This window comes from Gobius niger (genome assembly GCF_951799975.1).
Source record: "Gobius niger genome assembly, chromosome: 10".
Lineage (NCBI taxonomy): Eukaryota > Metazoa > Chordata > Actinopteri > Gobiiformes > Gobiidae > Gobius > Gobius niger.
In genome coordinates this window covers 31,884,581-31,898,604 of record NC_136861.1, presented here as the reverse complement: position 1 = coordinate 31,898,604, position 14,024 = coordinate 31,884,581, and the positions used below count along the sequence as shown (strand labels likewise).

At 42.2% G+C, this 14,024-nt stretch overlaps 1 protein-coding gene across 2 annotated transcripts; it reads left to right on the top strand.

Moving 5' to 3' along the window:
- Positions 1-1,196: 1,196 nt before the first annotated feature.
- On the top strand, positions 1,197-11,635 carry gtpbp1 (GTP binding protein 1). 2 transcript variants are annotated; one of them, XM_079565095.1, is made up of 14 exons: positions 1,198-1,588; positions 2,932-3,043; positions 4,530-4,710; positions 4,844-5,027; positions 6,153-6,317; positions 6,395-6,518; positions 6,610-6,724; positions 7,448-7,592; positions 7,675-7,857; positions 7,945-8,080; positions 8,367-8,545; positions 10,712-10,876; positions 11,093-11,143; positions 11,438-11,635. In XM_079565095.1, the coding sequence occupies exons 1-14, from the start codon at positions 1,403-1,405 to the stop codon at positions 11,543-11,545; spliced, it is 2,034 nt and encodes a 677-aa protein (XP_079421221.1). In that variant the 5' UTR covers positions 1,198-1,402; the 3' UTR covers positions 11,546-11,635. The 2 variants fall into 2 exon arrangements, with proteins under 2 accessions (XP_079421222.1, XP_079421221.1); XM_079565096.1 differs by lacking the exon at positions 11,093-11,143 and having other exon boundaries at positions 1,197-1,588.
- The last annotated feature ends 2,389 nt before the right edge of the window (positions 11,636-14,024 follow it).

The window sequence follows — 14,024 nt, the reverse complement described above, 5'->3', positions numbered from 1 at the left end:
AGGCGAACACAGGCTGATCACTGAAGACTGTTGGAGTGTGGGATCGCTTAAGAGTATGTCCAAGTTTTGAATGATTCTTTTGATAACATGTGACAGATGTCCAAACTGTAAGGAAAAGAAAATGTTACCAGGCGACTCACTAGGTCATCTCTGAGTTTTTTGTAAAAGATAACTCTGAGGTCATGTTTGTTATAGCCCCTGGTTTGAAAGCAATGATGCATTTCCCTGACAGAAAGCAGTTGGGTCTTTGTTTCCCCCAGTGGTCAAAATGAGACATTGCATTGGTCCAGACATTAATTCATATAATCTCTGCAATAAATTTGATCAATAAATTGACTAGTATAGGCATAAAGGCCTAAAAGCTTTTGGATGGAGGTGAGCATCAGAAAGCTTTGCCTCATTGGAAACCTAAAAATATGTGTGTGCAAGTTATTACTAAAGTTATACTTTGTGACATCAGGAAGTGGTATGGCCTATAAAACTGGCCTATCTGATGCAACCATAATGTTGAAGAGAGCAATGGGGTGGTTTCCTTGAATGTCTGTAGTAAACATTTCAGTTTGTTGGCCTAGTGTGGTACATTATTAAAGTATATTTCTTGAGAAGTTGTCTAAAATAAGTAGAAGCATGAGTAGTTTATTATTTATGTCATTTTAGTCTTAGCTTAAGCACTACTTTGTGAATTTATTTCTCAGAATCATCTCATTTTTGGGGGAGGGGGATAAAGGATCCGGGAACTATTTTTGGGGATCTGGAAAAGATTTGATTTAATATAATGATGATAAGTCATGGGAGTGTTCCGGCAAGTTTTTTAGCCTGTCCCCCCATTTAAAGTCCAAAAATCCCTGTTACTATTGATTTACAGCTCGTGTACTGATGCTGGGGATCCAAACTGGTCTTACATTCATGCCCGTTGGTTTAATAGCGCAATTTAGTCTAGAAACAACAGAAAGGTCTACCGCCTGTATTTGCCTTACATAACTGCATTACATTGTTTAACCTGTCGTTACATCAACCCTGACTCTGCATTACAACGTTATTGCACCATAACAATTCAATGCAATAATAATATGAACCACCTCCCGTCTGTGATTGGTCAATTGGCAGAATATCCCGGCATTCTGCGCGCTGATTGGACGATTTCGATCAAAATAGGCGGGATCTTGCCCGTGCTTTCCTCATGTTTATTACCAACTTCGGCTAACAACAATAATAAAAGGCAGGTTTTTATGGGTCAAACGAGAATATTTCAACACAGCAGGAGACGCACTTAAATCTATGCTTACAATGTTCGGAAAATAGCTTTTTGAAAGATTGATCGCTGTCCCCAACCGTCTCCACAACAACTGGATACAACTAGAGAATTGACTACTCGCTAAACTACTGCTGCAGTCGCAAAAAAATGGCCTCGATAGCAGCGACCCACGATCCGGGCTCCTGCTCCATAGCGCTGGCAGACGCGTTGGTCCCCGCCAGCATCTTCGCTCCGGACCGGGGAGGATGCGCGGACGACATCGGGGACGAGTGCTTCGATGACGGGGACGTGCTTAACGGCGAGTCCGTGGACCGCGTTGACTTTACCAGCAAAGTAAGCTAGGCCCCCCCCCCCGTCGGTATGGACGAGGCTAGCTTTAGCTTAGCAACTGCGGCTACAAATGAATGAATGGGAGAAATGCAGTTTTTGTTAATACGTGCTTATTTGGGGTCTGTGTTAAATTTGAAAATATGCAGTTTAAATAATGCTGCATATAGGTTTTGCAACCGCAATAGTGTCAAAGAATATTGTTCCATAAAATAGTACACACAAATACGGCGTTTAGGTTTAGCTAGCTTTGCCTGATGCTAACACTGTAACGAAACGATAATAACAAGGTGTATCTTCACAGCATTTGGCTGACCTGAAGTTAAATAAATCAATAAAATAAATGTATATAGAAAGGGCTTAATGTGAACTCTCTTCTCCACCCTCTTTTGCTTTATTTATGAAATAAATGCCTATTGTTTAGGGCTGCACAATGTCGACAAGTTGACGCAATATCCATATGGCACGAATGTATGTTTATTTTTGGCTTAATTTGTTGTCTTTTTGACACTATTTGATGAAAACACACATTACTTGGGATTTTTATTTGCATGCATTGTGTGTTAGAGTGGTTCTCTAAAATATTATAATAATATAATACCGCAATACCACGAATATCGCAGTTTAGCCCTTGTATAGTTGTTCATGTGTCATGAATCTACAAAATACATAAACATATGGCAGGCCTGCTAGTGGGAGTAAAAGAATAAAGAGGAAAAATAGAAATCTATCAATGTTTAGCTAATCACCGAGTGTTAATGGTAAGCCCTGTGTATAAATGAAAATAAATAAAACAACAAGGTAATCAATAACCCACAATAAATATGGAAAAAACTTCAAGATAGAAAGGCTGGCTTACATTATGGAAAACCTATTCTTTTAATCAGTTTTGAAAGTGGTAGCAAGATATAAATGATAGCAAACTGTATGAGGGTGAGGCAAAGTACACAATGATTGCATACAGGTTATTGATGTTCCCTATTGCTCGATTGATTGCTTGGGCTTGCATCATTTGCCAAAGACTAGGAGCGTTTATTGTTATGTCACTTCTATGCAAATTTGACTTGTTGCCTGTGTTTGCATCCAACTTGTACCCAAATCATTTTGACAAAATGGAAATGGAAAACATTTTACTTTTACTAGCACCAGCTTATTTCGTAGATTGTGTTCACAGCCTTAAACTTAATAACAAATGCCCATATCTGAGGGTAATATGTGCTTGCTGGTTTGTACTATTCGCTTGCAGATGTTCGTGGGAACCGGAGCAGCTGTGTTTGTGCTTTGCGCTTTAGAGAAGTTGATGAATAAGTGAAACTCTTTGTGTTTGTTTTTTCTGCTCACACAAACAGCTGGCCCTGGTGAGCCCCAATGGAGAGCAGTACGACTCTTTACTGCGGCAGCTCCGGGACCGCATGGAGGAGGGCAGTGGGGAGACCATCTACGTGGTTGGGATGGGCTCAGGTATCAATCACTGTGTTCAAAAGTATTTCACTCCTTTTAAAAACTTGGAGAAAAAAAAAAAAAAGACTTGTCCTAACATGTTGTCCTTACAAATTGGTGCCCCCCTGTCTTTTTAAAGTTGGAGACAAGACCGGTTCAGATTGTTTCATATCCCAAATTGCTTCCACAGTGCATTAACAATTCTTGCAGTAGCTTGCACCTACTAATCTTTTCACTCCCGTATGTTCAGCCGCTCACAGAAATGATTGTATACAAGTAGATCATCTTATTTTGGTGCTATATCTTGAGAATGACTAGTTCAAGGTGAGGTTCAAGGTTCAAGGTTCAACTTTATTAATATCCCGAAGGAAATTATTATGCAGCAGGAGTCCACACATAATAAAGCAAAAACAAACAAATAAAACACAGTGAGACAATAATTGTGCTTGGGACAAAGATCATACAGTCACAGCATCATCAGTCCGGCTCTGAAGCTGAGAGACAATCAGCAGAAGATCAAATAAAGCCTAATTTGCAGCAGCTTCACTGAGCAACATATGATCATTTACCTTCGCAACAGCCTCTGGAATAAAAGAGGCCCTGGCCCGACGAGTTCGAGTACAGGGCATTCTTAGCCTGCGTCCGGAGGGGAGTAGGTTAAACTCCTTAAAAAGCGGATGGTCCGGACACTCCATTATCTGTTGGGCTTTACGTACAACCCTTTGGCTGTAAAGGTCATGCAGCTGAGTCTGCTGTGCACCAATGATTTTACCTGCTACTCTGACCAGCTTCATCAGACAATTTTTGTTGGTCACAGAAAGAGCCCCAAACCAATATACAAAACCAAATGTTAAAACTGACTCAATAAAAGACTGGTAAAAGATAGTCATGAGTCATGAGGTGACCATACTTTTCTTTTTTAAAGCCTTAGTAAATGCATAGGACAGAGACCTTTTAGGGCTCATTCATGCTGTGCGTCCGAAATGCGCTCCGTCAGTCAATTAATTTAACCAAAGTCATAGCAACGGAGCAGTACATGAGCTAGCCGCTAACAGGTGAAGCAGAACAAAAGGCTAAACTTCTAAAAAGTTATTTGAACAATTTGCAAACCAACCACCACTGCTTTACTTCAGTTAGCGTGGTGTAAAAAAACATCCATGGTGGCGCCATATTGTTTTGGTCCCAGCTCTTCATCTGCTGTTTGGGTAAATCTTCCAGTTCCCTCTGGTGGTAGCTTTCGATAACGCATGCTGGACATTAGAAACGTGTGGAAGCATAAATGCACTGACTGTAACTTCACTTGCAATGCACGGACCTATTTCCGTATGAAATGGGAGCATAAATCAGCCTTTAGAGTGAAAAATCATAGGAACAAACCTGGAATTTCAGCTCTCCTCAATCTGAGTACAATGCACAATGACGACCTATTGCCGCGACTTATTTCGATGCATATTTTTTCCCATTCCTTCACTGCGTTAATGTGCTTTCCTCTCCCACCGTCCCGTAGACGGAGGGGACTGGGGCCTGGATGAGACGGACATGGAGGCGTCAGTGGCCACGGTGCGCTCCATGTGCGAGCAGATCGACGCTGACCTCATCCCTCTCCGAGAGCGCACCGAGGCCGCCGGGTCCGTGCGCGACTTCCTGATCCGCAGACGCGTCGGAGAGCTGGACTTCCTGGAGGTCAGGTAAGAGAAGAACTTCTGAAAGTCATTCTTGGATTCAATTACCAGATCATATTCCAGTTTTCTCTCGAATGTTTGAAATAAACACTGCTCAATGCCAGTAACAGTGACGAACGTTTTCCCTTTTTGTCGTCAGAGTTGCAGTGGTGGGGAACGTGGATGCCGGTAAGAGCACCCTTCTGGGCGTCCTCACACACGGTGAGCTGGACAACGGCAGGGGCTTCGCTCGCCAGAAGCTCTTCAGGCATAAACACGAGATGGAGAGCGGGAGGACCAGCAGCGTGGGCAATGACATCCTGGGCTTTGATCAGGAGGGACAGGTGAGAAAACAGTTGTTGATACCACTAGTAAATAAGGGGTGATTTTGCTGCCGATAAAAACCCTGCTTTGTGTAGCAGGACTTGACTTGTTTCAGTCCATTTTTGTGCCTCAATTTATTGTAATAGACCAGCCCTATGTAAGTGAAGTAACAGTTTTCATTCATGTTTTGCTGCTGTAATGTTGTTGAGGCTTGCATCAATACTATTTTTTGTGGCACTATTGTGACAAATATAAACAATGTGTTTCAATGCTGGCCAAAATTAAACGGAGGCCTTCTTTTTAAGCAGAATCAGTTTTTGTTTTATTGCCATTGTCGGTGAAAGGTTACTCACAAACTAGGAATTTGCTTCAACATTCTAAAAAAGATGGTTTAGAATTGAGGTGTTCGGCAGGTAAGAATTCCATGATGCATTTTGGTCACAATGTTCACTGTTTACTCTGGCAAAACCATAAACTAAGGTCCGAAAGTAATATTCAAAACCATTTGCATGATGTTGGTCAGTACAAAGGACTTTCAGCCATTAGATTGTGGATCCAGTCACTACCAAATAATGATCAACTACTTCAACATTTGTCCATTTTTCTTTTGGAGATTTCTTTCATAAACGGTTTCCCTTCCATAAGAGTAGTATTGGTCCCTGTCTTCCATCTGAGATTCTGACATCATTGAATTCTAGAACTTGAAAGCAATTGTCCTCAAAATATTGAGAGTGAAGCAAATTCTTCTTCTTCCAGTCATTGTTCGAACAAACTGAACAAATTATGCTGAACGTGTTTAAATGTTCAGTGTGATCAATGGGTTGCTGTGGTCAGTAGGCGAAAGAGAAGATGTGAGACAATTTGAACACAAGATGGCGCCTTCCACACAGGTTTGGTTGGAAGAGTGCATTCGAAAGTTGCAGGCAGAGGCTGTTTACATACAGCTCTGGTCCGACTAGAATCCGCACTGGCCAGTTTGTATAGTCCAATCTGGAAAACTTGAAAAACGACCGCCCAATCCAAATTACCGTCTTGTTAATCCACATTAGCCCATTATTTGCAACTTGTTTGAAATGGTTTCACTTAGCGCTGTGCTTGCACATCGAGACACACGCCGATGATGTACTATTTGGGGATTTTTCCAGGTGGTGAACAAGCCCGACAGTCACGGAGGAAGCCTGGACTGGACCAAGATCTGCGAGAAGTCCTCCAAAGTGATCACCTTCATAGATTTAGCGGGTCACGAGAAGTACCTCAAGACCACAGTGTTCGGGATGACCGGGCACCTACCGGACTTCTGCATGCTAATGGTCAGCTGGAAAGGACACAGGACATTCTCCTCTGAAAATGAATTCTAGCCTCAGCTTCTGTGTTTTCCCTGCCGCAGGTGGGCAGTAACGCCGGTATCGTAGGGATGACCAAAGAGCACCTGGGCTTGGCGCTAGCCCTGAATGTTCCCGTGTTTGTAGTTGTGACAAAGATAGACATGTGCCCGTCAAACATCTTGCAAGGTACACAACGTTTGCTCAATGATCTATTCATGAACGATGTATTTATTTATTCAACATTTTTCCATGCTCTTGTCTGTTTTTTGATTGGCAGAGACGTTAAAGCTGCTCCAGAGGTTACTGAAGTCTCCAGGCTGTAGAAAGATTCCTGTACTAGTCCAAAACAAAGACGACGTTATAGTCACCGCATCCAATTTCAGTTCGGAGAGGTACGGGAACAAAACAAGGGTGTCCATGAATGTACTTTGTATTGTTCTGACTGTGACAATGATTTTTTTTATAATATTTTCTTGTGAGTTCTAAGTAGTGTATGTAGCATGACGTCCACAAAAAGCACAGCAATCACAACCTGGGATTTTGCAGAATTGCGACATTGTGGTCGTGAAACTGCTTTGATATTGTTGTGCACTACTTAATCAGATGATGTCTCTGCCTGGGCAAAAATAATAGTTTTGAATCAGCTTTATTAAAACAAGAGCATAGATACAGATGACAATGCGACCTAGTGAGAGAGAGAACAAAGCTATGGAAAATAATGCTTTTTAAAATGTTTTCTAGTGGACTAGCACCCACAATTAAAGCCAAGTAAAAATCAGGCCCTTACAAATGCTTTGACACAGCAGATTGTACAAGTCAAAAACTCGCACTCGAAGCTAGCCGTTAGCATGTAGCATGAAGCTAACATTAGAATTAGGGTTAGCATGCCCTGTTTTATGTGCAAATTTGGTGCCGTATTACCATTTTGATCCTCTCCATGTCTCTGTGTCTCTATCTAGTTGTACATACATCCATAATACATGATTTGTTGAAGTAGTTTTGGAGTAGTAGTACCTGTTTTCGCCTGTGAACGTGCCCGTTTTACCATGTCTTGTATTTTTTAATGTCTTAAACCCTCAGAATAATGGTTCAGTATGTTTGTTTCATGCCCGCAGGATGTGTCCAATCTTTCAAATCTCCAATGTGACTGGCGAGAACATGGACCTGCTTAAGATGTTCCTGAACCTGCTGTCCTCCAGAACGTGTTACCGCGACGACCAGCCGGCAGAGTTCCAGATAGACGACACCTACTCCGTGCCGGTACATGCACCCGCCACACTACCAAATACGACTGTCATATATCGCAAAAATATGGTTTAGGCTTATCTTTTCTTTTAAACAGGGAGTGGGAACAGTAGTTTCCGGAACTACTTTACGTGGATTGATACGTCTGAACGACACCATGCTCCTGGGGCCGGACCCTTTGGGCAGCTTCATTCCAATCGCTGTCAAATCCATCCACAGAAAAAGAATGCCAGTGAAGGAGGTCAGAGGAGGACAGACCGCTTCGTTTGCGCTCAAAAAGGTAGTTAAAACTCAAACATGTGTGATTCTGAGTAAGTTAGGAGCTCCAAAGACCATCAAAAATAACGTAAATCTATGTATATATCAGATCAAGCGCTCGTCGATACGGAAAGGCATGGTGATGGTGTCTCCGAAGCTAAACCCACAGGCCACGTGGGAGTTTGAGGCTGAGATCCTGGTGCTGCACCATCCGACGACGATATCCCCCAGATACCAGGCCATGGGTGAGGAGCAACAGGGGCTAGCTAGTGTAGCTAGTTTGGCGCTAATCACAATTCTGAATAAAAGGGCTAAACACTGCTACACTCGGTCATGTTTATAATGCGTTTTTTGATTATAGTACTCACATGTCCGGTGGCTGTCAGACTCCAATCCTATCTGAATGACTTGTAGCTTTTAAAGAATGACTGCAAGTACTTTACATCAGGGATTAGATGTTTTGCATTTCAATCTTCTGAGTCGATTTTCCATTACAGCGCTAATCTTCTAGCTTGTTGTGTTTTCCCCCAGTGCACTGCGGCAGCATCAGGCAGACCGCCACCATCCTGTCCATGAGCAGAGACTGTTTACGCACCGGAGACAAGGCCCAGGTGCACTTCCGCTTCATCAAGACGCCTGAATACCTGCACTGCGACCAGCGGCTGGTGTTCAGGGAGGGCCGCACCAAAGCTGTGGGGACCATCACTAAGGTATAGGGAGGCAACCAGTCTGTGCCATCGGCCCTTCCAACCACCAAACAACCACTCACACACTACATTCACTCAGGCTTCCTGGTGTTAACAAACAGTCTCCCCTCCAAGTACCGTCCAGGCCCTTCCCTGCTTAGCTTCTGAGATCTGACGGATCGGGCAGAGCGAAGCTAAAAGTAAAATGACTGAGGAGCTAAAAAGTAAATCCACAAGGTTTGACTGAAATTTGACCTCATCGTCAGCTCAAAAGTTTCCAGTTGTGTCCAATTTGTTTTTCATCAAGATTTCGCCTCATTCCTTTAAAGTAGAAACCCTGGAGTCTTTAACCATGTACACATACCTGGAGTTGTTTGATTCGCACATATTGAGTTCATTTATTCATTGTTTTTTACTTATTGGTTTATCATCACTCCTTCAGACGCCAGCCCACACTCCGGCAAATGTTACATGGAGATTTCCATTTTGTTATAACGTCCAAACACTTTCACTAAACTTAGTGGCTTGTTGCCTGATGTGGCTACGCTAGTTCCGCTAACCTGCAGTTGTGAGCACCAATACTTCCTGTTCCTATTAAACAGTGGCTTCCTTGTAGATGATGCTTACGACCATGGCCGTATCTACCATTGAGGTCACCGAGGTCCGGACCTCGGTAAAATTTTAGCTTTTTTTTTTTTTTTTTTACACATTGAATCCTTTACTGCGCAAATTAATGTTGTAAACACGCGCTTCTACGGGCGGAAGAGCCTCTAATTCAGACGTGGATGAGCTTGTTCTGAACCTAAATGTGTCCACTCTAAAACCGAACCTCATGAGCTGCTTTGGACCCGAGTGCGTAAAACTCGGCGGGGACGGGGGCGCGGCTGTGCGTCAGCCTCACTACAACAGCAGCGCCTTCAGCATGAACCGCACCAAAGTTTGATCGAGATGCAATTTCTTTGCTCTCGGTCATAAAGAGAGAGGAGCCAGTGCCTCAGACTGACGGTGACTTAATTTCTAACAGGAGTTTTCCTCATTCTGATCTGAGGAGCGAGAGGAGAAGTGTCTGTGCCTCATCATCGCCTCCTCCTCTGCTCCTCACTTGGTTTCTGTCTCATGCAAAGATTGTCCTGCGTATAAATGATCTTCGCTTTAATGAGAGCTTAAATCAGCGCGTTCACCTTTGTAGCGACCAGGGGTTCGACAGTGAGGGCGACGCAGAGGGGGCGGGGCCAGAGCGCAGAGTCTGATGTTCAAATGAGCCAAAGCAAAACCCTCAGCTTTACCCATTCACACCCACAGCCTCGTTTTCAAAACAATTAAAAACGGACATTTTCATTTAATATTTTAGTATTTATTTAGGACAAGACATTCTTATTGCCTCTCACTCAGGCAAGTAAAAATGTTTGGAAAACCTGCTTCACAGTAATAATGGATGAAATAGATATTAAATAGATATTTTGTTTTGTGATATTCATCATGTAAAAGTAGGGGGTACGTGACTCGTGCACGGCTGCACCCACTGCCCTTAGGCAGACTGATGGAAGTGAGGCCAGTCTGCTCCATCTGCATGTCCGACCACCATCCACTCACTCACCACATTCACTCAGGCTTCCTGGTCCCAAACGGTGCAACAGAAAGCAATTTTTGAAAACTGCTTAAGGATGAGACAAAAGTGTTTTTGATCACTTAAAAATACAGGAAATTACATCTGAATCTTTAAAAAATTCATGGGGGAGGACCCCCAGACCCCCCGGTTTAAAGAATTATCCGGACCTCACTGTTTTTTATATACTGGCTACGGCCCTGCTTACGACCTGTTAGCTTGATGTAGGTAATGTATATATTTCATGTCCACCAGGTTAACTTTCGAAAAACGGATTAATCGAATGGATCTAAACTAATCTTCAGAGGAAATGAATGGGAACAGAAAGTACTGGTGCGCACAACGTGAGATTAGCGGAACTAGTGTGGCCAAATTGCGCAACAAGCCAATTCCAATCCGACTACTAGCACGTTTTCTGGTAGCTAACCATTCCGAAAGTATAAATCTTGCATCGCCGCCCTGGTCACCGGAACACAAGACGAATCTGCTGGCGTGTTTTAGAATACATTATTTGCATGTTCACGTATTCAAACCTAGGGGTATTTTCCCTCGACACACATGCATCATATTCTTTTGTTTTCCAGCTCTTGCAGTCCACCAACAACCTGCCCTCAAACTCCAAACCTCCTCAAATTAAAATGCAGTCGACCAAAAAGGCGCACATACGAAAAGAGGACAACGCCACGGCAGCCGGAGAGGAGTCGGCGACGATAGCACAATCTGCCGGCCCCAGCACGACGATACAACCGGTACGATGACAAAATATCGTGCATAATTGTGGCATGTCCTCTTTAAGCTACTGTATTAACCACCGAACATGATTTAACTAACATCTTCTACTCTCTCTCTCATTCCATTTTGTTTAATTTACCATCCCTTCGCATTCCTTATTTATTCATTGATTTATTCATTGGTTCCATGCCCCACTCTCTCCCTCTCCTGTGCTTACGTCGGCGGACACACAGGGAGAGGGAGACGAGGACCCTCAGATAAAGGAGGGCAACAAAGAGAACAAGGTAAAAAAACAAAAACGATGAAAACAATGGCAGAAAACCTTCCTATTTGTTAACTATGTTGCTGTGGAGGGGGTCTTTCTTTGTGGAGTTTGCATGTTCTCCTTATGTCTGGGTGCTCTTCACTAGGATAATTTGGAAAATGAATAGTGGAAATCTCTTGAGTATGCTTGGAAAAGGAGTAAAGGAAGTAAATATGAGAATAAACCAGTAAAAATGGTGTTCACTGGGAGGATGATGACTTTGAAGACCTTTTAGTTTTAGTCACTTACTCACGGATTTTGCGTTCTTTTGCAGCCAAAATCGGGCGGAGGGGGCCGAAGACGAGGCGGTCAGAGGCACAAAGGAAAAGGCCAGAACAGCTCCAACGCCATGGCAACCCAGGCTAACACCGGAGCCTGCTAAACTCCTCCATTAACACTCCCGTCTGCAGTCACTCCACTCAAGTGTCTTCATTACAAACCGTAGAGTAAATACTAAATGACTAGGCTCAAACTCTTTGTTCAGTTGGTTTAGGCTGGCCACATGTACTGGGATAATTTATAAACAAAGTGGAATCAAGTCGAGCTGAATGTAAGGTCGAATTGGCAAATTTTCAGAGTTGGGTTTGCAATAGATACAGACGGCATCTCTGGAATCGCCCATATATGGTCATGTTCTAAACTTTCTCTAATTATTCAAAAACGACTTTAACAAATGCTGAATTATGAGCATAGTTTTCTACTAGATAAAGATACAAAGACACGGAGAGGAGCAAAGTGGTTCAACAGCCCATAAATACATTAAAAAACGGAGAATGCTAACATGATGCTACATGTTAGCATCGGGCTAATGCTAACGGCTAGCTAGCGCGAGCTACAACTGCCGTTTTTTCACTTCTACTTAACAATCTACTGTGAGAAAATATCCATATGGGCCCGATTTACCCTTGACTTTATTTGTATGTGATAAATAAGTTCATAATCCACCAGAAAATGGCTAAAAAGAGTTTCCCCTATTTTCCCCCTCGGCGAGGCCACGCCCCCCTCTATGACGAGATGCCGTCTGTATCTATAGTCTCGAGTAAGAGTGTTTACAGTGCACATTTTAAGCAAATCCGGAGGATACAGAAATGCTCTTGCGCTCAAAATTTTAGGACCAGTATTTGAATTTCTCTATTGTGCATGTTTTTTTTAATTTTAGGACGATTTTAAATATAGACATGAAGGCAAAAATTGTTAAGAGTTCAGTAGCCAGAAACATTGCTTTAAATTGTTAAAAAAAAAATCACTTTTTTCACTTGGGGCAATTCAGCATTTGTTAAAGTAGTTTTGAAATAATTAGAGAAAGTTTAGTTTTCTCCAAATTGTTTTCCCCCTTAACTGTTTTCAAACATATGGGTCATTCCTGAGATGCCGTCTGTATCCATTACGACTTGTGACCTCAGAGTGTTTCAGTTGAATATACTAGAGTGTAAACAAAACGGCTAATGCTACAACAGTTAGCTAAAAAGGCGCTCGCGTTATATTTCCCCACACCTAAATAATGTTATGTTCAAGGCTGGGATTAAAAGTAATGTTCACTATTATGGTGCAGCAACGTGGTTTTGTTAGAGTTTATGCTCATTTCTGAACTCGGAGCACTCTGATCATCTCCTAGTTTACATACTGTACTTCCCACTTTGAGCAGTTTGAAATTTACGAGTCAGTTCCTGGCCAGATGATGTTCCTTTCTGCAGATATTATGTTCTAGGTAATTGCAAAGATGCGACTATTATAATAGCCATTTAAGATAAAAAATATCCCTGTTCATGTGGAGCCAGACCTTTAAAAGGGAACATTTATTTCCCTTTTCATTTGAAATCTGTAAAATTGGACTAAATTCAGAACCGCGTCACCTTCCTCCACTTCTTTTGTGATAATGCAAGTTCCTGTTCAGCATTAACCCGTATCCTTGAGGTTTCCGTGCACATTTTCACCCCTTTTAGGACAAATATTTGCTCTTTTTAAGAATTTTAGGTTTTTGATATGGTCAAACTTGAAATGACACATATGGGTGTAGGATTTTTATTTATTTGTAGGAAAGAAGCGAATTGGGTTAGAGGGGGGAAACGAACCCAAGATGGCGACAAGGGCAGCTAAATTTTTTACCCACAACCATTCCCTGTGTGAAAAAGAAAGCGCATCCTATTTATATCACATATGTAAAATAGCTTTAGCCTGCTCCCAATTTGGAAAAGTTCTATTGTAAATTGTATGCAACCTGCACATGAATGTAGCAAAAGTTAACATGATTTTTTCTTTTTCTTTTTTGTTTAAGTTCTAGCTATACCGGGAATATAAGCTGTTCTGTTTTGGAATTGCCAGTTGTTTGTTTGCATAGGTTTTTGGAATTGTCACGCTCGCACACACACGCGTGCGCTTTTCGCATTGTGCAGTTAGCATCACTAGCATCATTGATATTCGAGGTAAATCATTCCCTGTGTAGTGAAAATTGGAAGTAGCTCGCCCGTTACAATAGCAGCTCCTAATGCCGTGCAGTTCATGTTGTTTCTTATCCTACTATGGCTTCTTGTGACTATGTTGTGACAGAAAAAGTTAATATGTCGCTGAAATTATCAAATAAACAAATATTAAACTGGACGAAATTGGATTTGTCTTATATTTTTGGTCATTGTTCTTCCGCATTTAAATGGATGGAAACAATATTAATTAAAGCGGCAAGCAGTGATGAAGTCCCGAACCTCCCAATCACTGCCCAAACTTCCCAAAGTGGGGACTGTGAGCACAGAGCTGGAGGTCCTAAAATGTAAATATATATATCTTGATAGTGTATTTAACCTCTTAACTCCCACCTGAACTGAGAGGATCTTTTTCCTCACGTCATCAGATTTTATTTCCATCAT